The sequence below is a fragment of the Emydura macquarii genome, unplaced genomic scaffold (genome assembly GCF_026122565.2).
Source record: "Emydura macquarii macquarii isolate MOO-44397 ecotype Brisbane River unplaced genomic scaffold, CSIRO-AGI_Emac_v2 contig_318, whole genome shotgun sequence".
Taxonomy (NCBI): Eukaryota; Metazoa; Chordata; order Testudines; family Chelidae; genus Emydura; species Emydura macquarii.
Window position 1 is genome coordinate 8,346,544 of NW_027130455.1, and position 27,184 is coordinate 8,373,727.

The 27,184-nt window shown below is 41.8% G+C and overlaps 1 protein-coding gene and 1 long non-coding RNA gene across 2 annotated transcripts in view; both read left to right on the plus strand.

Annotated features, from left to right (window-relative positions):
• Positions 1-9,896: 9,896 nt before the first annotated feature.
• The window catches only part of SLC36A4 (solute carrier family 36 member 4), a 253,134-nt gene continuing 235,846 nt past the window's right edge, over positions 9,897-27,184 (plus strand). The window contains exon 1 of the mRNA XM_067568348.1: positions 9,897-9,996. Coding sequence (XP_067424449.1) covers positions 9,900-9,996 — 97 coding nt within the window. The 5' untranslated portion in view covers positions 9,897-9,899. The remainder of the gene's footprint in view (positions 9,997-27,184) is intronic.
• On the plus strand, positions 21,379-25,660 carry LOC137166580 (uncharacterized). Its single transcript, XR_010923739.1, has 3 exons — positions 21,379-22,719; positions 23,100-23,235; positions 24,908-25,660. It is a non-coding gene; the product is annotated as an uncharacterized lncRNA (long non-coding RNA).

Here is a 27,184-nt window from a genome sequence, read left to right on the forward strand (position 1 = left end):
GGGAGCATCACGTTGATCTACACAGGATCTCTTGGGCCTGAATCCAGCCTGTTCTTCTCTAAGCTTTGCATCTACTGCCTCTTTTATCCTGTGTAGTATAATATTGCAGAAAGCTTTCTCTACAACGGAGAGTAGTGTAACTCCTCTCCAGTTGTTGTTACAGTCAGTAAGATCACCCTTTTTGGGTATGCTGACAATGATTCCATGTTTTCACTAATGAGAAAGGGTCTCGTTTTCCCAAACTTAATTGAGTAAGTTACACTAGGGGGATGGTCTCATGTGCTTTTATCATTTCTGCTGTAATTTGATAATCTCCCACCACTTTATTTTTCAGCTTCTTGACTGCAGCCTGTATTTTTGACATCTCTTTTAGACTGATGTTAATGTCAAGTTGATCAGATTCATGTTTCATTAAAACCTGGTGCTGAAGTGAATGTATACTATCATTACTGACATCAGCGTAAACATACAGCAATAGCAAAAGTTACATGGATTCTCTGATTATTCCAAAGACTGCTTTGTGAGAGTTCCAGGTGAAGAAGAGAATTAACTTTTAAGTAGATGCACTGATAGTCATGGAAAATAAATATTCGAGAAGAAGTAAGACAGTAGATGTCAATGCTTTCTTTTGTTCTGCTAAATGCTTTACTATGTGGGTTGTAACACACAGCTTTATGTAACCGACATTCAAGAGCAAACACGGCAGTCCAGAGGGAATAAGAGCATTAGGGCAACACACATATTTGTTTTTGAACGGATGTAACAGGATTTGCTTTATTCTTCTAATTACAGTGTAACATTATTATTACGCAATAGGAGAAAACCTTTGAATATGGAAATGGTGAATTCTCAGTTATGAAACTGACATTTCAAGAACTGTACAGGCCTGCCCACAGAACAAAAAACAGTGTCAATTTTAAACTGCTGTCCCTCTCCTTTTCTCCTACCTCCACTCCCAGCCATTCTGCTCTGACACCAAGTTTACTCCAGCGTAATTTGATTTCAGTCAGGTTTCACTTCTGATTTACACCAGTGTAAGAGTAAGGCCGATCACAGCACTTACAACAAGTCAGCACTTCAGAAGGAGAGACTTCTTAGAACAGCTTCAGGTACTGGTTGACATCCTTAGAAGTACACAAGTCTGTGACAGTACTTCTAGGATTGAAGGTAACCAAGAAGTCAGGTCAGCCAAAAATCTGGCCAGACTGAGCCACTGAATAACTACTGGTTTGAACTTGTCAAAGGAATTCAGGTTACCTCTGTACTCAGTGAGTACTCATAGTCATTCTAGCACACCAACTGGATCCAACAGGCAGTATCAGGAAAAATTAGCAGTATCTTTGACTGTGGGTAGAATAGTTCACTGGTTGGTCGGTAATAATGAGAGAGAACCACAGTGCCAAATCACAGACACTTTGACAAGTATTTATGTATTTCCAGTGAATTCTTCCCATTGGCAGAAGAACCCCCCCTCACCGCCCCCCGGGACTCCATGCCCTGAGACCTGGAGAGTGAGGAGGCTACCCTGTGGAAGTCCCCTGACCACAACAAATGGACAGGCTCATCAGAGGCTGCTCTAGCTATAGGCAAACTAGGCAGTTCTGTATGGGTGGCAGATTTCTGGGAGAAGTGGCTCTGTGGAACGGTCTAAGGGAGTATGAAGTGTAGAGCCCTGTAACATGTAGTGCCCTCACTGGCTCATATGGATCCTGCTGGCGCAAAATAAAAAGTATCTAGTGCATGTTAATGTAGTCCTGTCTCTTCTGCTCCTCTTCTCTCCCTTCCCCCTTGCCTCCCACCCACTTTCTCTCTCTTGTCATATTCACTACATCCAACACATTGTTATGATACATACCCAAAGATGGTATATCACTGAAAAACTAATAACTCAGTGATCATTAATATCTTGCCTGATGTATGTCTAGCGTGTGGACAGAGTTCTGGATATGTGCTAAATTATGTTCTTCAGGTGGTTTTGGCAAGCGATGTATACACCCAGTCTGCCCTAGACAATGGAATATATTTTGGTGTGGCTGATCAGCCTGGTCATCGGGCAGAGACAATAAAGGCACACTTACATAAATGGTAAACAAAGCCATTAACCTAGCAAGTAGGGGAGATAGCCTCTTAACTGGAAAGACAGAGAAGTCAGAACCTTAAAAGATAAATTACTGAATCAACTGACTGTATACATTACTGTATTATAAAAGTGTATCAAGCGAACGACACACTGATAATATCATTGTCAAATGTATATATTAACACTATATATATGAGGAATTATAAACTCAATGATACTATGTTTTAAAATTTGTGACCAAAGGGAGAAAGAGGTTTTCTACCAGAGAGGAGAGACGGCAGCTATCTACCTGTCTCCAATGTAAATCAAGCATTATGGAATCAAAACAATGGAAGCTCCATTTACAGGCAAATCAGCAGGGACCAAGAAACCCACAGGAAGGGAAGAAGAGTATGAGGTCACCAGGCCTCTGTGGAAGGAACAGTTTTATATACTTTATTTTTTGTATTCTACTTTTATACCTAGTTATATATTCTATTTTTTATTAAGCTTTTAAGACTCCATCTTGTATGCTAAAGATTCCATCTTGGATTTTTAGTAGCTTTCTCAGCCTTGAAACAGGTACATTTTGCAGATGTTGCAGGTTTTTGCAGTTGTCAGCAGATAACGGGACATTGCTAGCTAGCTTCAAAAGATAGTTGTTATGGGAATCAGGGGCCCTGCCAATTAGCAATATGGAGGAATTTCTTAGTATATCAGTGTAGAAAAGGTTGAGATAATGGAAATGTATTGCAATACGTCATCTTTTTCTTTGTTCTCTTTGTCTGAATACTGTATAAAATTTAGTGGTGTGAGTCTGTAAGGTAGAAGTCCTTGGGAGCCTTAGGGTGACTGACACATCTCTGAGCTGCTCGTAATAAACTGCCTCAAAGAACTATGCACTCAAGTCTTTATTTAGGAGGGCCCTGAGCTTTCCTACAACACCTCTTGAAACAGAGTCAATGAACATTGAGAGAGATAAGCAGAGACAGAAAGCCTAGGTGAAAGATGCCAAAATGGAAGACTAGGGAAACCAGCAGCTTGTACTTCTGTGGAAGATTCTGACTGAGGGAAAGTCAGTCATGGCTGGAAAGAAGAAAGATAGGTAAGAAATCTATCCTTGAACTAAGACTGTAGCTTGTTAAGTGAGGGCTTAGCCCTTAGAAAGCATATCTTTACTTGTATTGCCTGCAACCATTTTTGTGTTTGTTTTTACTTAAATTCAGTTAAATCTTCTTTATTTTTGATTAAATAAATGTATTCTGTTTTTAATCTAAACCAGTCCAGTGGTCTCTGAACTGAAGTGATTGTTAACTCCAGTTAAAGCAATAAGTTGTGCTCTTTGTCTCTTTAAAGGAGCAATGAACATTACTAGTTTAAGTGTTCCAGGAGAGGGCTAGATGCTTCAGGGCAGAGGGCTCTGGGAAATAAAATAATTCTTGGTCAGTCATTTCACTGTGAGAATAATACATAAAATAGTAAATGAAACAATGAATTTCAGACGACTGTGGCTCTTTAGGGTAATGTTGATTGCTAATTTGGCTCCTGAACCACCGAGGTCTGAGTATCACTGGTCTAATCAGTTACACCTATGCAAAGTAGTGTAACATGCTACCAAATCAGAGAGCCAGGATTTCACTCCCATTTCTCACAGGTGGAAATGGCTACACAAGGGTACAAAGTAATTGAGAATGAGAACCATTCTTCTTAAGACTCTGTCTACAGCAAAGATAAAGTATATACTTGAATTGCTTTAAAACTCAGGCCTGCCTAGTAGTTAAACATGTTTTAGGCTGTCAGGGAGAATAGTGGGACAATTATGTTTAAACACAGCTTTAAAAAAAAAAAAAAAAGTGTTCTGGGCTACAGGGAGCTAAGCTTCTACTCTATATATAACCTGTAACGAGTTTTTTTTTTTTTTTTTTAAACATAACTTGCACTATATAAAACTAGCTCAGGTAACACTGTTTCAGTTCCAGTGCAGCCAAAGCTTAGCAATAACACATTTCCCATGCAATATCATGCACTCTGACACCTCTGGTTTAGTAATGCAGCTTAAAATCCTTTGAGCTATCTTCTGAAGGACTTCCAATGAGGCACTATAATACCTGGTATAAAGGACTAGCACGTCTGGGAGCTGAAGCCACCAAGCTGCAAACTACTGAGTAAGAAATAGGGATGATTTCATACCAATAAGCAAGTGATACTATGGATTTAGCAAAGCAGTTCTATCTGTCTCACTTGATTCAAATCCCTCCTACAAACCATCATGAAAAATGGCTAGGGATAGGGGAGAGAAGGAAAGGAAATTTAAAAAGGAACCAACAAGATGCTTTCAATCCACTAATTATAATTAACACTTGCTCTCCTCACGTGTTAGCAATTGAGATTGAACCAAGGACTTCCAGCACTAAAAGCATAATCTCTGCTACTTGAGTTAAAGGAATATTCCTACCATCTGATAGCAGTAATAGGTTCTTTTCATCATAAGTGGGCCAAACTTTAGAGGGAAACATATAGCACCCAAGATAATAGGTTACATCTACTCATCTTGCAGATCTTTATGATCACTTATTGTCACCCTTCTCCTCCTCCTCCCTTTGTCAGCTTATGACAACAACTTAATGTCATGCTGGGACAGGGAATGTGGTAAAGTTCCTCAGTGGCTATAAATTTACATTAGGGAGGATCTGCCTCCATGTGCTTGCATGCTTTTGTAAGGCAGCTAGCAGTCTTTGGCTGCTAAAAACCCCCAAACAGCAACATCAATGGGATTGAAGGAGAAGGAATTGAAAACTGAGAAGACAGAGTCTGTGGTTGCATTGTTTCACGAATGCATTGTCAGCCCTTAATGAGTAAAGTATACCTCCAAATTCTGTTGTGGTAATGTGCTCTGCAGTTTCCCAGGATTGCCACTTAAATGGCAAATTAAAATGAAGTAGAAAGAGTAAAATAAAACAAGGTACTGTTTAACCACAAAGCACAAAATAGTGCAAAATTCACACCAAAAATATAAACAAAACCACAAATATTATACTGCATACCTAAGTATACTACAGGCTCTTTTCAAATCTTCCTTACCACTCTGCAAAGAAGCCAGCAATGATCTGAATAACTAAGTTTTTCTCCTCTCCCTTGCTAATCCACTCTGCTGGGAATGGAGAGGGAGGCTCTATTAATAAAGTGGCCTAGGTTGCTGCTTATTTCCCAGCATGTCCCAATATGAGCAGACCATCTAGATTCTCAAAATGGCTACTTCTCAGCTGGGATTGGACTTGTCTTGTGAGAATAGCCTATGTCTACCTTAGGCAGAGTTAATGTTATTATAGGCTTCTCCATCTTAAATTATCTGCTACTAAGCAAATCCATCCTCCCTCCCCTCCACCCCAACCACATATTTTTTGGTCCCTTGAACTCAGTGGTGGCCTGCTAGTACCAGTACCAGCAGTAGGTATTAAGCTGACCCAAGCCAAGCAAACATCCTCTCTAAGTGAACTCCTCTGTGTGGCTTGTTTTGTTTTGTTTTGCTGCCTCCCATATCCACTCTTTGAGGAGATTTGGATCCTACAACCACATCCATGGGTAACTACAAAAAAATGTTTGTACAACTGCATTGTCTTTAGCCAACAAACAAACCAGGTCCTGTATCCGTGATCTCAGGCCCCTACACAAATAGTCAAAGGAAAACAGCATATGTTTGCTATAATGGTTATTTATTCCAATGATGCTTGTGTGGTGGTGGATGTTATAAGCTGAAGAGTTTATATTTTCAAGGCCTATTAGGTACAATATAATCCAAAAACAGAAAGGAGTGAGTATTCCATAGATAGACTGCACCATGGAATAGATGGCCCTATAAAGGGAACTGGCTTGATATATGTTAAATGGGAGATTGTTCTAGATATCGGGGAGGAGGGGGGCAGGATAGATGATTCAGGATCAGATCCTTAGCTGGTATGAATTGTCATGTCTCAATTTGACTGAATGGCCTCTGAAGATCTGGCTCAATGCAAGTGGGAAAATGCTACCAAAGGAGCAATTGGAAGATAAACTTGATCAGAGCAAAATGAATGGGAGTTGGAAGGGCAGAAATTTAGGGAGAGGTAGAGTCAATGCATAGCGTTAAATGAGAGGAGGCTAACCTCAGAGTGAATGCATGTAATATCCTTCACTTCAATGTGAAGACTGTTCTTTTGGGTAACAGCTACAGCAATTAATAAATCACTTGGAGAAAAAATGCAATAATTAGATAAAAACAAATCTGTCAAAGTCACTCAATGTTTTCTTCTGGGAAGATAACACATTCAGTGGGTAAAGGAACTGCAGTGAATGTAGGAATATTTTAAGACTAATAGGCATACCAGACAATTCCAAAAGACACACTCAGGGAGAAAAAAAGATACATGTGGAGTAGATGGAAATGTCCTAAGGAGGGTAGATATTTAAGTGATATAACTGGCTAAAACCAACAAATGTACTGTATTTAAAGGAAGGTAATCTAGTGTTTCAAGCATTGGACTGGGAATTACGAGATCTTGACTTTATTTCCAGTTCAAACACAAACTTGCTTTGATCTTGTCACTTATCTTCTCTGTGCCTTAGTTTTATCCCTCTTTGAAAAAGGGAGAACAATACTTCCCTATTAAAATAGGGATATTGTAAGGCTTAATTAATTAATATTTTAAAGTACTCAAGTTTCTCCAAGGGAAGATACTATGAAAGCACAAACTTAAGTACAGTCTTACTTTTATTATTATGAACGTTGACTGGGGTCCTAGAGGGATCTCTTCTGGATCCAAAACTATTGAACATTGTTGTTAGCTTGGAGAATGGAGAGGAAATTATGCTAATCAAATCTGCAGACAAAATTAAGTTGACAAGGATACTTTGAAAGATAGTGTTTGTATATTAATAAGATAGGATTAAAGTAGAAACTTTCTTTGAAATAATTAAAAAGAGGATGCAAGAGAGTGGCTGACCTAGGAAAGAATAATCAAATACACATGGAATCGGTGAATACTGGCTAAGGCTCCACTTCTTCAGTGAGTCCACGTGGGTGGAGCTCTGTGTCAACAGGGAACTCACTACAGCACTAGGGCCTCTGTAAAAGAACTCTTGGGCTGTTCACTATCACTTGGTAGAAAATGCAGGATTCTTCTGGCTGTTAGTAGTGATACAAACCATTATATTCCCTCTCCCAATAGCAGGACTCAGATAATCCTAGTGATCCCTTCTAACCTTAAATTCCCTTATTCTTCCCTAGCTGCTCATCTTTATGATCACAGGCAACAGAAAGATCTCTCTCTGGATAGGGTGGTGAACTGTATAACAATCTCTTAATGTCCTGGAATTGGATGTGCAGGGGTCAGTTGGCATTAACAATTGTATGAGTGTGTGCAACTTTACTGTTTTGTAGTGGTTCCAACTACTTTTTAAAACATTTTGCTTTGAGATTTGAGAGTTTAGTGTTGTACTGACACCAAAAGGCCAGAAAAAAGGAAAGGGGCCTCAATGCTTTTGTAATAACTTGTTAGGGAGGAGGTTTCATCTGGGTGTGGCACTCCTATGAAATTGCTCCTTGGTTGAGGAATGTTTCTTCAGTGGAATTTCTGAGGGAAGGGGTGTCTTTGTTTGTTTACACAAAACAAATATGTGCTTCAAATTACAGAAAAGATTTCTAGCAAATATAGAAGCATTTACTGCAAAAATCTCATATGCTTAAATTATTTTACTTTAGGGGCAAAGGTCCAGTCTGTGTGTATTCAGTTTAATGCATTGTGTAATGAGCTTGATAATGTTAGATATTTCTAGTGATGCAAGCAAGGAGCATACTTAGATTCAAAGATTCCAAGGCCTGAAGGGACCATTGTGATAATCTGATTGATCTCCTGTACAACACAGGCCATAGAACTTCCCCAAAATAACTCTTATAGCACTTCTCTTCAGAGTAAATTAGAGGGTGCTGAAAATCAAAGTGATTAGGGATCTGTGCAATCTGAGTATTGAAGAAAGTCCTGAAATTCTTGTTTCCCTAGCTGGGATTGCAGAGTTTGAGAAAACATTTGATATCCCTTATAATTAGTTCTACTTTGGGAATTACTAGTGATATTTCATGTTTTTCTTCAAGCCTTAGCTCCAAGAATTATGTGATTATTGAAAGAGTATTTTCATTTTAAAACAAGTTTCTAACCATTATAATTTGAGGTGAACCTTGAAAATGTGTACCCTAAAGAATGAAAAAACAGAAAGCAAATAATCCCCTTCCCTAGCGCCCCAAGAAAGGGATGGCCTAAAAATAATCAGGTTTTAAAATCTCAAGGTTTGGGGGAGGCTTGAATCATTTTTAATGCTTTGTGTTGGCAGTACTGCATTTCTGTTTCTCTAACTTTTAAAATATTAATACACCAACATTCTGATTTGATAAGTTTGGGAATGGGAGAACTGGAGGTGGTGGTGGTAGGGGGTCCAAAGGCAATGTTGGATGGAGCAGAGCAGAGCTGATGCATGGTGTCATGCGCCCACCAAGATTTCTGCCAGGGTTTATATGCCCTGTCCCAAACCTCACTGCATACCACCAGAACCTTTAGATTGTAGGCCCCCTCCTCCCACTAACAAGTTACATGTCATCTCCAGAGCAGAGTTTTTAGTAAAATCTGGGATATTTGACCATAACAGGTTGATTATTAATGAAAAGGAATTGATATATACAGCAAGACAGAGTCTGGGATGATAAAACAAGTCACATGGCTGACTTGTGATTTTATAGAGACAAGGTTGGTGAGGTATCTTTCATGGGACCAATTTCTGATGGTGAAAAGTACAAGCTTTTGAGCTACACCAAGCTCTTCAGGTCTGGGGAAAGCAGCAGTGTCTGACCTAAATGCAAATTGGGACAGATTAAGCAGAAGGGGTAATGCATATTGGAGGTGGTCACTTGTAAGGAAGGGTAATTGAGGGTTCCTTAGTCCTTTAGACATAAAAGGTTTGAAGTGCGTAATGAAAAGTGGCAGGCAGCGTAGTGTGTTACAAATTGCTGTAATGGAGCCATAAAACGAGTGTCTTTAAGTCCAGGGTTCTCGGTGTCTAGCAGGATTGTGAATTTCTCTTCCCTAGAGCCCCAACTGCCAGATTTGGGTTATTTATTACCTGAGAATTTCAGCTTTCATTTTTAACTAGTAAGTTCCCCGCCAGGAGGGTGGTGAAGCAGTGGAATGGGTTACCTAGGGAGGTGGTGGACTCTCCCCCCTTAGAGGTTTTTGAGGCCTGGTTTGACAAAGCCCGGGCTGGGATGGTTTAGTTGGGGTTGGTCCTGCTTTGAGCAGGGGGTTGGACTAGATCACCTCTGAGGTCCCTTCCAACCCTCATCTGCTATGAGTCTCAGTCACTAGCCCTCCTAGGTGGTGGTGGTGGTGGATGGAAACGCTGACTTGACAAATGCCACCCACTAGTCCAGGTGCCGATGCTCCCAGGGCACAAAAAGATCTGAGGGGTGAACCCTGATGGTTTTTCAGAGCCTGCTGCACCATGTTTGACCCTTGGGTTGGTGCTGCAGCTCAGCGGCAGGAGCAGGCCTGGGCAGAAGGGGACCCAGCCACGTCCTACTGGAGCGAGCTGCAGGGCTGGAGCAGGCAGCACCAGCGGCGCGCGGCAGATCGCGACAGGCCGCCACGGCACGCGCCCCTGGCTCTGCCTTTACTGCAACAAGGCGCGCCCCTGCCTCCGGAGGACCAACGCACGCCCCTCCCTCTCCCCCTCCCGTCCCGTGGTGTCTTGTCTATCCTCCCCGTGCATTTCTATGGTGTTCTGAAGGGGCGGGCGGGGAGAAGACAACGACAGACGCATGCGCACTGCCGCTCAGTGCCGGCCGGCTCCACGTCGGGGAAAGGCGAGCGGAGGGACCATTTGGAAGATGGAAGCGGCAGCTAGAGAAGAGCTAGGTACAGCGTAGTCTGTCGGCTGGGGATGGCGCTGAAACAGAGGCGGGGCGGGAGGGGCAACGGCTCGTCGCGTCGCGGGGGTAGAGGGCACAAGAGAGCTGTGGAGATGTGATTTCCCCCCCGCCTGGGGGAATGGTTTGATCCGCCGGGAGTGCTCTACAGCGGGCGGGATAAACCATCCCGCGGCGGGGAAGGGGGGGGGGGAGGCAGAGCTGCAGCCCCTTCAACTCCTGCTGCGCCTTCGCTGTCCTGCCTCAGCGTGGGGAGCCCGCGGCTTCCCCGTGCTGGGGCTGAGCCCAGGCCTCCCGCGGGCGGGGGGCGGGGCCCTGGCGCTGGTCCTGGGGCGCCCCCGGGCAGCGGGCGAGTCGCGGGGATGGGCGTCAGGAGGTGTCCCGACCCCTGGGTTGTATGGCCTCGGGCCTCTCTGCGCCCCACCCCGCCCCCTGTGCGAAATGGGGGGAGGGGAGATGGTGATAGTCCCCAGCTTGCTGCCCTTCCCCCCGGAAAGCCGGGTGAGTCTGGCTTGGTTAGCGGGGGTGCTCGGAGAGCAGCGCCCAAGGGGGAGCAGCGCCCCATCGTCTGGCCCCGGTGTTGTGCTCGGGATCCGGATCCGGAGAGGTGTAGCCTTTTGGGTTGCCCAGAGGAAGTGTCTCTCTCCCCCTCCGTGCAGCGTAGACACAGCGCTGATCGCAGGTGCTGGGGGGTTTGGAGATCGGGCACAGCGCACAGGCAGAGTTCCCAGACTTCTGCTCTAACCTCTGGGTGACGCTTCTGCCTGCAAAGCGAGGTTGTTCGCTGGCTTTCTCTGATCATTGTGGCATCCTCTGTCTCCACAGCGGGCTGAAGCTTTTGGCTTAAGTTTTCACACTTGAATGCCTAAAGCAAGGCATCTAAATCCATGACTGGGCATCTAAAACTTGATTTCGAGAGCTCTCAACACCTCTAAATGTCAGGCCACTAAACTCATTGAGGCACCTCATTTTTGACATCTACATTTGAAAATGTTGTCCAAAAGTATTAATTCACTTACTGATTTGTTGCAGATCACAAAAAATGAGGGACCCCAATATATATACCTGGCTCTTAAAATGTGATAATTTGTGTAAGGTTAAAATGGTCTGATGTTTTTGTTCTTAGATGTCATGTCAAAAACACACAGACTAAAACAATCCACTATCAAAATGAGTGCAGTTCTTGAAAATAATCTCAGTGTATGGGTAAACGACCAGAACAAAAGCCATTTAATTTTACAAATGCTGTATTTAGGCATTCTGGACAAGCTCTCTCCATTATGATGAATAATCTCCAGAGGGACTTCCAGAATAAAACACTTTCAATAGCAAAGTCGCATTCTTTTACATATATCAGTATTGCTGATTCATAGCTTCAGGATCCTTAAAGGTATCATTCACTTGTTGCCTCTACCAACCAAAATGATTTGTCATTAGATTTTTCTGTCACCGTTTTTATGCATTTCATTTATATTTGCAAAAATAGTATTTTCTCTGAACTTGGATTTGGAACCTCTGGAGAAAAAGGAAAACATACCTTTTTTTTTTAAGGTGTAAAAATACATCTCTCTTTTATGCTTAAATTCCTCACTATCTGAATTCTTCTTCTGTAACACTTGTTCTTGAAATTTTGAAGTGTAATTTATCAGTCTCTGCCAAGCCCTTTTGCAAAAAGGAATTCTGCAGTGGGTAGGCATTTTCTTACTTTAAAATGGGAACCTGAATGTTTGTTTCTTTTAGAAAATATACATACTCAGACACAATGTAGTGTCCATGGCATTAAGGGCCGGAAAGGCTCCTGATGACTTCTGGGCTTTAGATCACATCTACTTGGCTTGTAGTGGATTTTCAGAACTCACCTTTGACTTGTTTCATCAACCCTCTTTGATAATAGGCATTTTTACTCTCAGGTTACTCTTTCTCTTAATTTGACATTTGTCTAATCTATGCTATATCTTTTGAAGCTTTTAAGAAGCTTTATGTGCTCATAGCAACATACTGTTTCCACTTCACTCAGGCATGCAGTGGGTATTGAGTAAATGTCCAGGTTACAGTATCATTTGATATATTGCAGAGTATCATGACATGAGGGCAGTAGAGCTAACTGATGTCATACAATTTGGTATGTCATAAGTTAAATTGGAAGTTCACGTCCTTTGTGTGTGAGTTTAAAAGATTATATGTACATACTGGCTTACAATTTGCGTACGTATGTGTGCCCACGTCTTTATGTAAAATATTTGTGTGCATGCATTATCAGTAACTCTACACAGCTAAACTAAAATTCCTTGTAATTGCATGTATTGTCAGCAGGACTCTTTACTTCTAAACAACAATCCTAAAGGGACATGTAGTAAAAAGTTTACAGAAAGCTCCTATTCATTTTAAATGAGGTGAAGAATAGTTCTTGCTTGACTTGGTGGTAGCCAATCTGATAAACATTTCTCCAAACCTCAATATAAACAGAGAAGAACAATAGAAATTTAGATGTTCTATGACTGTGACAGACAAGCAAGTCACAAACCATGATTCACTTGAATGTAATAATATCACACATTTTCAGGCATAGCTTTGATTAAATTTGGCTCTTTGTAGACCTGGGTTACCCTTCCTATGCAACCTGAACTGTAAACAAGTTCAGTAAGTGACATGGGAAAGATAGGCCCAGAACTGAGGGTTTTATGCAGCTTTATAACAGGATGTATATTGCAAGATTGAAGGGATGAATGGGTTTTAGTCTATTTCCTGTGTACATATAGGTGAAAGAGAGAAAAGTGCAGAAATCTCCAAAGAAAAGCAAACAGAACTCCAAACACTTAATACATTAATAGAAAACTTGGGTTTAGGAACATGTGACTTTGAATGGAAATTGTGACATAACAAACTGGTTGCCTCCTAACCACAATTTTGCAGTTCCTGTCATTGTACAACATGGCTGCTTGGAACTTCATGGTAATAGCAGGGATAGATTTCAGACTCCTGCTCACTCTGCTAAAGGAGACTCTCTTATCTGTCAACAGTATAAGGGCTATGATAACTTGAACTGAGAAGTTCTGATTTTATTCAGTAGAGGCAAATAGAACATAGAGAAATAGAACCTAGATGGAGCTACTATAAGATGGGGTGCATAATTGGTTGGAAAACCTTTCCCAGACAGTGGTTATCAATGGTTCACAGTTAAGCTGGAAGGGCATAGTAAGTGAGGTCCCCCAGTGATCAGTTTTGGGTCTGGTTCTGTTCAATATCTTCATCAGTGATTTAGATAATGGCATAAAGAGTACATTTATAAAGTTTGCAGATAATACTAAACTGGAAGGGATTGCAAGTGCTTTGGAGGATAGGTTTAAAATTCAAATGATCTGGGCAAACCGGATAAATAATCTGAAGCAAAAAGGATGAAATTCAATAATGACAAATGCAAAGTACTCCACTTAGGAAGGAACAATCAGTTGTACACATACAAAATGGGAAACGACTGGCTGGGAGGGGACTACTGCAGAAAGAGATCTGGGGTCACAGGGGATCACAAGATAAATATTAATCAACAATGTAACACTGTTGCAAAAAAAGCAAAAATAATTTTGAGATGTATTTGCAGGAGTGTTGTAAGCATTACGAGAAGTAATTCTTCTGCTCTACTCCATGCTGATTAGGCCTCAGCTGGAATATTGTCCGGTTCTGGGTGCCACATTTCAGGAAAGATGTGGACAAATTGGAGAAAGTCCCGAGAAGAGCAACAAAAATGATTAGAGGTCTGGAAAACATGACCTGTGAAGGAAGATTGAAAAAATTGGGTTTGTTTAATCTGGAGAAGAGAAGGCTGAGTGCGGACATAACAGTTTTCAGATGCAAAAGTTGTTACAAGGAGGAAGGAGAAAAATTGTTCTCCTTAACCTCTGAGGATAGGGTAAGAAGCAATAGGCTTACACTGCAAAAAGGGTGGTTTAGGTTGGACATTAGGAAAAGCTTCTGAACTGTCAGGGTAGTTAAGCACTAGAGAGGTTGTGGAATCTCCATTGTTGGAGATTTTTAAGAGCAGGTTACACAACCGCTTGTCAGAGATGGTTTAGATAATACTTAGTCCTGCCATAGGTGCAGGGGACTGAACTAGGTTCCTTTCAGTCCTACAATTCTATGAAAGTATAAACTCATCTTTTTATCTTTTTCATAGGATATTGGTTTTGCTTACATATTTAAACTCATAGATCCAGGATGATAACGTGGTTGGTGTAATGGTATTTGGTTAATTGCTCTAAAGTCCAATGGGTAGTGTGAAAGAGCACAGAACATGATTAAAAAATTGAGTGGTTGGATAGTGAATTATTGTTAAAAATAGGAATATGGAGGAAATACTTATAAGATAATGGACATAGTGTGCAGTGTTCACAGCAGTCAAGAGGAGGGAATAAAGACAGCTTTTTGCTTCCAGCCAAACTTATCAGACACATACTTGACACAGAGTTTGATATGAAGCCCCTGGGCAGGTCAGACGTGCAGTCCCTTGGTAGAAATCCCTTCATGTTCTCCTTTTCCTGCAGATCACGGTGGCAACAGGGCTGGCATTTTCACTAGGGCATTGTGCCAGGATCTTGCTGGCAAAGCTCCTCCTCCTTGTCTTTCCTATCTGCCACTGGCTAGCAGCTTTAAGCTTCTCTCTAGTATATATAAGCAAATTTTTCAAGCCTTGAAGTAAAGTTTGCCTAAATGGTAAATTGACTTATTGGAAATCTGGAAAGAAATGGATTGTATTAATTGTAAATGAATTCACATCCCTGGTAATAGTGGCTAATAAATGCACTACTGAGTTATTTATTACATTTAATTTCAAACAGTAATCAGATATCCTGTAGCACACATTAACTTTGGGTGGATTATTTTCCTTTTTTGGTGGTTAAAGACAATTGGCCATTTACTTGAAAATCGCACTAGGCACCTATGTGTACCTTTTAAATAGCTGCCTCTTAGTGAAAGATCATAGAATCGTAGAAAATTAGGGCTGGAAGGGACCTCAGCGGTCATCTAGTCCATCCCCCTGCTCAAAGCAGGACCAACCCCAACTAAATCATCCCAGCCAGGGCTTTGTTAAACTCGGTCTTAAAAACCTCTAAGGTCGGAGATACCTCCACCTCCCTAGGTAACCTATTCCAGTGCTTCACCATCCTTCATTTTTTTTTCTTAATATCAACCTAGATTTCCCCCACTGCAACTTGAGACCATTGCTTTTTGTTCTGTAATCTGCCACGAATGAGAACAGCCTAGTTCCATCCTCTTTGGAACCCCCCTTCAGGTAGTTGAAGGCTGCTATCAAATCCCCCCTCACTCTTCTCTTTTGCAGACTAAATAAGCCCAGTTCCCTCAGCCTCTCCTCATAAGTCATGTACCCCAGCCCCCTAATCATTTTTGTTGCCCTCCTCTGGACTCTCTCCAATTTGTCCACATTCTTCTTGTAGTGGGGAGGGGGCAAAACTGTACACAATACTCCAAATGTGGCTTCAACAGTGATGGATAGAGGGGAATAATCACTTCCCTTGATCGGCTGGCAGGGCAGTGCTCCTATTAATGCAGCTCAGTATGCTGTTAACTTCCTTGGCAAGAAGGGCACGCTATTGACTCATATCCAGCTTCTTGTCCACTGTAACCCCCAGGTCCTTTTCTGCAGAACTACTGCTTCTACAGTCAGTCCCCAGTCTGTAGCAGTATACGGTTTTCTTCTGTCCTAAGTGCAGAACTCTGCACTTGTCCTTGCTGAACCTCATCAGATTTCTTTTGGCCCAATCCTCTAATTTATCTAGGTCACTCTGTATCCTGTCCCTATCCTTCAGTGTATCTACCACTCCCCCCAGTTTAGTGTCATCTGCAAACTTGCTGAGGGTGCAATCCACCCCATCCCCCAGATCATTAATGAAGATGTTGAACAAAACTGGCGCCAGCACCAACCCCTTGGCACTCCGCTTGTTATTGGCTGCCAGCTAGAGGTTGAGCCGATCACCATGTGCAAGTGTTGTAATAATTGAGAAAGACTTGGCTTGGTCTAGAGGCCTACAGTTGAGGTATAAGACATGCATCTCTGTGAAATCAGGATTTAATGTGGGTCTGTGGTGAAATACTTCATCATAAAAAACTAATAAAATCCTGACTGAAAGTGGCTTGGGCTGCTTAGTTTAACAAGGACAATGTCTTTGCTTTTGCTACTTATTTGGTTTTTGACAATTAGTGTTTAAGCAAAACTGAGTACCTCCTGATTTGTGTTCTGATCAGGTAGAATTGCCAACAATAATTATTCTCAATAATTATTTCTGTAATTATCTGTTGTTGGTGATTCTGAATGTTACTTTAAAAGAGAATGAATTGATTTTACTAAGTCACACTTAATCTGAATTGCATGGTGGGATAATGTAATATGTCTCTTTTCCAAAAAAGAAAAGGAAGGATAACCTGGAAGTCAGGTCACTGCATCACCAATTGGTTTTTTTCGTGTTGCTTAAAAATAGGCATCTTAATTGACTGAATATCTTAAGATTTACCATTCTGGGAAGTGCAGTTACCCACACTTGGTGATAAAACAGATTACCCTATGTTACAGCAATTTTTAAACATTAAAGAATTTTCCTTTCTAACAAAAAAGTTAAAGCATATATATTAGGGTAATTTAGAGTTGATGCAATTCCCTTATTACACCAGTTTTGACAGGGGAAAGTGCATCTTAGTTTGACAGCTTTTTTTTCTTTAATCTCCAGCTGTTCAGGAGTGATCATTTTTATTTTTAAATTAAGTGTAGGTGAATTTGATGTACACGAGTGGGATGATCTGTTAGCTCTGGCTACAACTAGCCAATCCCCTGAAGCTCTGCCAGTGCGGACTAAAGCATGTCAGCACTCCTGCTGAAAGTGCCATTCATGGTCACTTTATGGTGTTGACCAGTAAATCTAGGCTTCAATCCTGCAAATGTATAAATAACTTGATGTATGTGAACATAAGAATGGCCATACTGGGTCAGATCAATGGTCTATCTAACTCAATATCCTGCCTTCTCGCAGTGGCCAATACCAGATGCTTAAGAGGGAATGAACAGAAAAGGGCAAATATCGAGTGATCCATCCTATCACGCTGTCCCAGCATCTGGCAGTCAGAGGCTTTGGGACACCCAGAGCATGGGGTTACATACCTGACCATCTTGGCTAATAGCAATGTATGAACCAATCCTCCATGAACTTACCTAATTCTTTTTTGAACCAAGTTGTACTTTTGGCCTTCACAACGTCCCTTGGCAATGAGGTCCACAGACTGACTGTGTGATGTGTGAAGAAGTGTTTCCTTATGTTTGTTTTAAACGTGCTGCCTAATCATTTCTTTGGGTGACTACTGGTTCTTGTGTTATGTTAAGGGGTAAATAACGCTTCTTTAATCACTTTCTCCACACCATTTGTGATTTTATAGACCTCTATCATATCCCCATTAGTCATCTTTTTCCAGGTTGAACAGTGCAAATCTTTCTAATCTCTCCTCATATGCAAGTTGTTCCATACCCTTAATCGTTTTTGTTGCCCTTCTCTGTACTTTTTCCAATTCTAATATACCTTTTTTGAGATGGGATGACTAGAACTGCATGTGGTATTCAAAGTGTAGGAGTACCATGGATTTATATAGAGGCATTATGATATTACTATCTTATTATCTGTCCCTTTCTTAATGGTTCCTAACATTCTGCTAGCTTTTTTGATTGTTGCTGCATATTGAATTGATTTTTTCAGAGAACTATTCACAGAGACTCCAAAATCTCTTCTTTGAGCGGTAACAACTAATTTAGACCCCATTGTTTTGTATGTATAGTTGGGATTATGTTTTCCTTGTGCATTATTTTGCATTGGGGTTATTTGCCAGCATAAAGTAACTCACGTTTGCCAGATTGCAGACATACTTTGCAGTTACATAACACTTTTCTCCTGAAGATCTCTGTTTACTTTACTGGGGTTGGGTTTTCCCTGCTTTTATAAATTAGGGAGCAACTGAGAGTTTTAAGGAGAGTTGCCCAAACTTGCACACTGAGCCAGCGATCAATACAGTTAAATAACTCCTGTTGCATCATACCTACTTTCCCATATTTCAACTGTAATTTTTATTGTTTATTTACACTTTACTACTGTACTGCTAGATCCTGTACTAGTAATACTGTACTAGATCCTGTATTAACCCCCCACTCCCCCCAAACAAAACACTCCATAGTTTAAAAGATCATAAATCGACCCTCTATCCCATAATACCTGATTCCTTTTGCATTCAGCTGTAGTCCCCAATCATTATCCTTCTCCATGCCCTGGAAAAGCCTGAGAAAATGGATATGTCTTGCAGCATGCCCTGAAGGACATCAAATTCAGCTGTGGTAGACCAAGGAGGGACGTAAATTTCAGAGCTGAGGAACCCCTTACTGACAATGTCGTGCCTCTACCCCACTTCTCTTAAAACTTGGGGGTTGTCAGCTGTGGTTCTTGTGCTAACTGCAACTCCTGAAGTACCATGGAGAGAGAATTGTGATATTCTCGTATGCAGACACAAACCATCTGGGGTTTTGTAGACAATACTGCTTCCCATGTTCCTAGGGACAAAGTACATTTGGAACCTAGGTTTGAATTAGCAGTTGATTGTAGGAGGTGATGTTCTCTGAAGGTATAAGCTGGGGGCTGGGAACCAGGAAGTTTTCAGTTCTAATCTCAGCTGTGTCTTTGAGTTACTGCGTGGTCTTGGGTATATTCACCTTTCTGTCTGTTTCATCTGTAAATGAGAATGAATAGTACTTAACATTCACAACTCCCTAGTAATGGAACTAATTAGTTTGTATAATGTTTTGACTATGTAAAATGTTAAATAAATGCTAATATTATGGTAAAAGTAACAAATACATGCCCACAGGTTCTCAGTGAAGTTGCATAGTTTGTATACAATGGATTCCTATGAAAGGGTTAGTTAAAATGCACCATATATAGCATTACAATTAAGCACACTGTTTAATTCAGGAAGGATACAGTTTTTCTATTTGTATTTGAAACTAGTAGTTTCCATATGCATACTGTAGTAACAGCTTACAGATCATGTTGGGTAGGTGATGCAGAAACAATGGCAGGAAGCCAATTATATACAGGAGTTAACTTTGTACCTTAAAGTACCTTTGTTTAGATTTTTATAGTCAATATAGATTTTGACAGATTCCGTTTACAATTCCCTCTAGTATAACCAAGAATTGAATTTAGTGATTGACATCTCTCTTTGGGATGTACAGTTTGCAGCTGTGCATCATAGAGTTTAAGGCCAGAAAGAACCACCAGATCATCTGGTCTGACCACCGGTGTATCACAGGCCACCAAAACCATCCAGCAGTCTCACACTAAACCTAACAACTGATGGTCTGTTTCCATTTGTGCATCACTGTGGTGTGATTTTATATCTGTAGTTTCTAATGGATAAAGTGAGTCAGTTTAGCCTTGCAACTGTAATTTTGGATGAAGCTGAAAAAATGCAGGTTGTATTCATTGACTACAGCTTAGTGCCTTCACTGCTTTGTGAAACTTTGTGACATCTTTGTGTATGTGTATCTCTTCATAGAAGGCAGAAATAAGGGCTAGCAAATATTACTTAAGCCCCCTAATGACAATTCTTAGCTGATTTTTGATAACAAGGGTTTTACTGCAGATCAGCAGAGGAAGACAAGGTATAAGCATTAAAGTATTTAAATGAAAGAAGAGAGGAGAATGACATTGACCAGATGATGTGCCTGTATGTCCAAATAAGAAGAAAAGCATAGTGAGGAGCAGAGGTGTCGGTGAACCCAGAAGTTCTTAGTAACTGTACTTCGCTATGAAAGGGCAAGCAAAGTTTTTGGTGGGCATGATGTTTTGGAAGTGAATTGGTGTGCACAGAAGACAGTCTCAACTACGAAGAAGTGATGACAAATGTAGGAACCTTTGTTCATACAGTGTCATAACCCAGACCTGATAAGCTGGCCTGGCTCCATCATTCCAAATGGACCTGGACTAAAGGCTGAAGTTGTACTAACTACAGAGTGAACAGGAGGTGTCATGAGGATAAACAGATGGCTAGGGGAGTGGCTAAGTGGGAATAGTTGGATTTATTGGATGTATTGTACTTCAGGAGATCCAATAATATGTGGATGCCACATTGACTGGCTAAATGCTGATTTATTTTGGCTACTATATTTAGATCTATTCGGAGCAGAAATAAGCATGTGAATCAGATTATTTGATTAGAACTGGATCTATGGGCTGCTGATCTGAGCATATAAATGGGTAGCAGGAATTCCAAATTCTGATCTCAGATCTCTGGATAATTTTGTGGGTTTGGGTAAACGTGCCTTCTCTGCCTCAGTTTCCCCAGTATTTGTCTCTCAGGGATATTGTGTTTAATGAATGTTTGAAGAGAGTGCTAGGCATTACTGTCATGGTTACAGGTGACTTATTAAATCATCACTTTATGGGGATATTTTTTATAGCAATCCATTTACATTCTTTGCTTTTACCAGTAATTAGATTAATGTAAATGCTGCTTTGCTGGCAAAGTAGGGTCAGACTACACAGTGGTAGAAAAGGATGAAATCATCTACTTTCCTCTAATTACACCATGGCCTCTGTCATTGCTACCACCAGTAGAGGTGCAGTGGTGGAAAATTACAGCTTTTGTACTGGTTTTGCCAATGTGGGTGCAGTGGAAGATGACTAATGCCCATCTGTACCTGAACCATATGAGGTTCTTTATTTAGAACTATTGTGGAAGCTGTGGCTTGCGGTTGGGTAAATTTCTAGTGCAGGGCAGAGGACTGGAAACAGGTCATCAGATCAGATAGAAGCTGTTGATAACAGGCCTTCAGCTTGGAAGATGGAATTGTTTCTGGTATTCTTGGCTGTGCTTTTTACCTTCTTCCTTTAAGGTGAACAGGATTTGTGTACGTAATAGGTATAAAATAGACAGGAATATTCTGAGGTTGTGCATCTGACCAGGATTTCTAATGTTCCCCTTTACTGTAACAGTTTGGTAGACAGAAGAATATTGATAGGTCACAAAATCACAAATTGTGATGTAAATAAATACTGTACAAACAGATGTGTGCTTAACACACACAAAGCTGTTAGGTCCAGTCTAATGCAGCTCTAACAACTTGTATAATAGAGGTTATATAAAGACTCCCCTTTTCTATTTCTTTCCCTGAGATAGGTGTATCCAATCTTCAGTGGGTCAGTAAGGTAAATTCCCATATTTGCTCTTTATCTGTCTGAGTTAGCAGGTAAACACCTCCTTCGGGAGCTCTCCCTTCTCCCCCTCTCTTTTTGTTTTTTGTCTAAGGAGGTTCTGTGAAGGATTATCAGCCTGTGACAAGATGATTGTACCTTTTGGAAACACTGGCAGTTTTTTCCTTTCCGCTGTCTTGGAAAGAAGGCTTCTTGAGGAATTTCAAAGAGGGTTTCCTGCATCACATTGGGTTTTCTCAACACTGAAGCCTTCATCCCACGATGTATGCCATAGGCTGGCTAGCAATGAAATGAGTTAGGAGACGTTGACTTGAAGTTCATTAAAGGCAGAATCTTGCTAATTCAGTGCTGGAAATGCACACATCTTCTAACTTGCACATGCGTAAGTTGTCTCTTCTCATGTCTCACGAAAACGGAATAGTTGCTGCTGAAATGAGGTTCTGTGTTATGAAAGGCACATCTACACTGCAGCATAAGCCTGTGCTTCAACTTGGACACAAGTCTAACCTCTCTTTTGATTCTACACTGCAATTGTGTTGACCCAGGGCTTGGACCCAGTAGGGCTGCATGTCAGAGCATGAGTTAAGCCAGGACCTAGGGTGTGAGCTGTGTTGCTTTGCAGTGTTGACGCAGCCCTGCATGACTCAGGTCCTGGGAGTTAGATGGAAGTATCCCACAATTCCACGGGACAACTTCTTTAGTCCTCTGTATCCCAATGATTTGTGATCCACTCTATTTAAAATGGAAGCCACCCCCCTGGTTGAACGGCAGCAGCTTAGGTCAGAGTTTAACCCATTCTCTTCTGATCACCGATCTACAAGCACACTATCAGAGAGACTCCTAGGTTTGCCGTGGAGAGTGAACTGATCAAGTCTTTGCAAAGCAAGCTGCTTCATGGTCATGGTGCACAGCCCAATTTTGGTGAACCTGGTATGAGGCCAGTAAAACTGGGGACTTCAGCAAAAACACGAGGAATGACCATGCGTACCAGCAGCTTGCTAAAAATCTGGCAGCTCTGCCTGAGACTTTCCAGAGAGGTGGTTGGTGCAGAGATCATATTAAGAAGCTAAAGAGCAAGTACCGGAAGACCAGGGACAAGAACTGCACCTCGAGCAATTGGTCAACAGCATGCCCATTGTGAGATGACTTTCATCGGGTTCTGGGCACTGCACTTAGCACAGAGCTTAACCATGGTTTATGACGACCTGGTCTGCCGGGATGGTGCCCTATTGGCCCCTGAATCCGGCATGGGGACTGATGGGAGCCAGCAGCAAGTTCCTAGTGAGGAGCAGGAAGCGACTTTTTTAATGAAACCAGTCTCAGAGCAGGCTGTGGATCAGGATCAACAGCAAATTCTCAGTCCCTACTCTGAAGAGCTGTTTGAGTTCTCCACAAGGGACCGCTAGCTGCCAAGCCTGCAGCAAACCCAATGGAGACAGAAGCCGTCTCAGGGCCTGGTAAGTGTATGACTCAAATTTTCAGTTTATTAGTACAGTAATGGGAGGGATTTCTGCTTTAAGAAGCCATGCAAAAATGAGAAGCCCTGGCTACCAGTTTGTGGCCACTAATGGTGGATTGTATCATAGACTTGGTGCTCCCTTCCCTCCACACCACATGGAGTTCAAAACTACAACTTTGAATTTCAAACATTCATAAACAACTGTAAAGGTTATTTTAACTATAAGTCACAGATGTTTGCTAGGATCATTCATGTTTTCAATAAAATTGCCGCTTCATACTCACTCCTGTAGGTCTGCCTAGTGTGTGTGTGTGTGTGTGTGTGTGTGTGTGTGTGTTTGGGGAACAGTATTCTATTTCCAAATCTAGTCCATTTTAGTTAAAGGTAATCCAGGCGGCCTGCGGGTCAGAAAATCATTCCTCCAAAGTACGAGTGGGGCATCAGTTTTTTTCCAGAACTGTGTCGAATGTGGCGTGGAGGAAAACTGCAGATTTCAGCATGCAGCAATAACAGGGTAAGCCATGTGTGAACTAACAGAGCATCATGTTAATTCCTTCATGGATTCTGACCCAATCCTGGCTCCTGATAGCTACAAACTTTTCTGAAGCAGGAACCCCAGATACACCCTTCTATGCAATGTAATGAACTATCTTCCAGGCCCTCAATATAGCTGAATTGTCCACTTGACTCACAAGTATGTTTTTGGTCACTATATGTTTGAATACTTCAGCTGCATAGACTGCAGGTTTCCTTCCAACAGCTTGGAATAACCTTTCCCTCTGCCAATAGAGCACTGCAAGAACAGTTATGCCTCCAAAATGTGTGAGGCCTGAAATGAGTGTGTGATATAATAGGATACAATTCAGACCAGTGCGGGGGCTGTCTCATCCCTGACCTGCAGCCTTGGGTGCCTTGCAATGCCTTGCTGAATTAGCTTCCACCTGGGCTGCTTGCAAACAACCTTCCAGCATGCAAACCCTACCCTGATAGTCTGTGTAACTACAGCCTGCCAGTTACACCCTGGCTCTCACTAGCCTTGATTATACTGCAGGGTGACCCCAACACCCCCTGGCCCTAGATTTCCTGCCAGAAATGTATGACCTGTATTGCCCAGCCCTCTCCTGGACAATATAAATAGATTAAGTTCATTATTCCTTTAAGGGAATAATATACCAGTTTATTACCTTAAATAGTTATTCACTGGCTTCAATTTAAGAAAAGACAGTAAAACAATTATTAACTACAAAGAGTGAGTACAAGTAATGAGGCATAGAAGTCAGAAATGGTTACAAGACTAGTAAAGATCTAATGCTTACTAGTGCCTAACTTAAGAAACTATGAGATTCTAAACAATTTCTCACCACATGCTTCTAGCAAAGTTACTGACCAAATTATTCAGGTCAGTATCCCTGCCCCTTCCCCCCATGTTCAACAACGGTGTCCTTTTATCTTCTCAGGTGTAGAGAATATGATGGGTGGTGGTGGGGGGTGGTTCTTTGTGGTGTTTATACCTTCTTATAGTTTGTCCCCTCTTGAAAAACATTCCAGCTGGGAACAAGGAGAAAGAGAATCTGTGTGGAAGGATGTTTGCTGCTGGTTTTTTTCATCTCTTAGAGTTACCTTTGTTTTCCCTTCCTGCTTGATGACTCTGCTTAAATGAAAATTAAGGCAAACACATACTCCTTTGTTCAAGACAGGCCTGTTAGACCAGTTTGGTGCTGCCTGAGTTTTGGACTCTTAACATCATACAGGGGAATCTTAAACTTCACATACAATGTTGCTGCACATTATATCAGGACAATACTGACCATCAAATTTTGAGTTTTTAGATAATACCTTACAAGGTATACCTTGTACAAAGATTACAGTAGTATGTGGGGTGTGAAGACAGGGTGTATTCAGTGACAGGCAGAAAAAGCCTTTGCAGCAAGGCCTCCCCCCCAATATCATAATTAATTATGAAATTTTTATGAAACAGTAAAAGGTTATATTTTAAACTTACCATTGTCTCTGCAATTAACAAGGCTGTGTCCAGAGACAGAATGAGGACTGGAACTTTCCCTTCACAATGTGTTAGTTCACTTTAGAAATGTTATATTTTACATCCTTGAGATTCCACAGTAATTAATTCTGTGCTCCACTGAGCGAGTTTAGTTGATAACCATCTGTTTATTGTCCTCTTTCAGGACTCTCAACCTATGCTGCCTGCTGTTTTTCAGGAACTTGATCCCTGGCCCAATGCACCTTCACAGACTGTTCCAAAAGGAAGCATTTCCGTGATGAAGTTATAGTTGATGCTCTTGAGAGGACAGATCAGGAGGTCCTGTAGCAGAAGAAGAGGGACAAAAGACTGGAGCAATGGCAGGCTGACAGACAGGATGAAAGGCTGAGACTCACTGCCCAGGAGGAGGACAGGATTTCAGTGGGAAGTTGGCACTTGCAAAGCATTTTCTGTTCCAGGAACAGTGGCTAAGGGAGGAGGAGCTCAACAGAGAGAATTGTTTCAGCAACTCCTGTCCATAATGGCTGCAAGAGTACCATCTCCTGCTACCTGCCCAACTCCATGGCATATGATCACCCTGCAACATACCCTCCATCCAGCAGTAGCTTCGACAACACCATTTTGGAGTGGCCTGTGCATTCAGGACTCATGAGCAGCTGGGCAGGGCAACTAAATCCTGTGCATCCTTCCTTCTTCAAGCCTTCAATGGAACACCCCTCACTCTCAAGTGAAGGGAAAATATGTAAAGAAGGGAAAAGAGAATGTGGGGCCAAGGGGCATGTAGCCCTTTGAGGGGTGGCGGGGGGAATTGTCAGGTATTAACTATTTTCTGCTCTCTTTGTGTGTGTGGTTTTGTAATGGCAGCTGGCGTGCCCAACACTCTGTGTGTTTTTACTATTTTAAGATATGTTTACAAATAAAGCTTATTACGTTTTTCAGGAAAGTTTATTGCTATCACTGCATCACATCATACAATCACAATTTAAAATGATAAAGCTAAAAACATGCTCAGGAGCAATTAAGCATTAGTAAGCGAACAGTATTCCTCTATTTAGTAAGTACAGCAATTCACATTTCAGTAAAGTCAATCTGTACACCCATGCTGGCCCCCCACACCCACACTGATTATTCATCATGTCATTCAGACTTACATTTACTCCCCACTTTGCCCTCAAAATTAATAAGCCACTTTTCCCCCACAAGCACATATCTCCCCTCTTCCATTGAACCATGGAAGTCTATAAGTGAGAACACAAAGCATCTCTTGACTTCTGCTGCCCAGCTGCAGCCAGCTGGCTGAGGGTACTGATCCAGTGACCCCTTGCTGTCATAGGTCCATTCAGGGGAAAATGGCTCATCTCTGGCTTCACAAAAGTTGTGAAGAGTGCAGCAAGCCACAGTCATGTGGATAGTATTGATGATACTGGCATCCTAATGGTTTTGTAGAGACCGCCAATGTTATTTTAATCTGCCAAAAGCACATTCAACAACCATTCTACATTTGCCGAGCGTGTGATTTAAATCTTCTTTTGCCTGGGCCTCCGAAATCAGAGTATGGCAAGGCAAAAAGTAGGTATGTATGGTATTCTAGAGTAACAATGGGGACAACAACACTTTTGTCTGTCATTTGGTGAGAATAGTGTCCCAGTCTATCCATGAATGTAGGCTTCTGAGTGGTGCAACTCTGAGGGATTGTGAACTTTTCCAGTACAGCCCAAGTTGACATTCATAAATCTGCCTCTGTAGTTCACTAGTGCCCAAACAACAGTGGAATAGTACCCTTAACATTTTATGTACTCATGTGCTCCTTGAGGAGGGCAAACTATGGGCAGATGAGTTTCATCAATGGCTGTGGCACTGTTAGACAATCTCGTTCTCTTAAAGCCAGCAATTGCCTCAGGAATATCTTTATTACCTGCCACCGTGGGGCAAACCACATGCCTGATTGCCTCAGATACCTCCGCCACCACTTAACCCACAGTCAACTTTCCATCCCCAAACTTATAGGCAATGGACCTGTAGCAATCTGGGATAGCCATTTTCCAGACAGTTATGGCAACCTGCTTCTGGACTGGCAAGGGTGACCTCAGTTGTGTCTCTTTACACTGGAGGGTTGAGGCAAGCTGCTCACAAAGCTCAAGAAATGTGGCTTGCTTCAAACAAAAGTTCTCAATCTACTGCTGGTCATCTCAGGTCTGCATGATGATGTAATCCCACCGGTCTGTGCTTCTGGCCCTGCACCAGAAGCAGCAGTCTACATAGGGGGTGTCATACTGTGCAGCATCTGGCAGTATGAGTCTGTGATGCCAAGGGTACTCCAACTCTTCCTCAATCTCCTCCTCCTCCTGCAGCTCCATCTGGTACCTTTGGTGGGACAGAAAGTGCGACCGAAATGTCCACCAGCACCTCGCAGATGCTCTGTCAGTTCGCTGACATAACAGCGAAACCGCAAGCAAGAGAA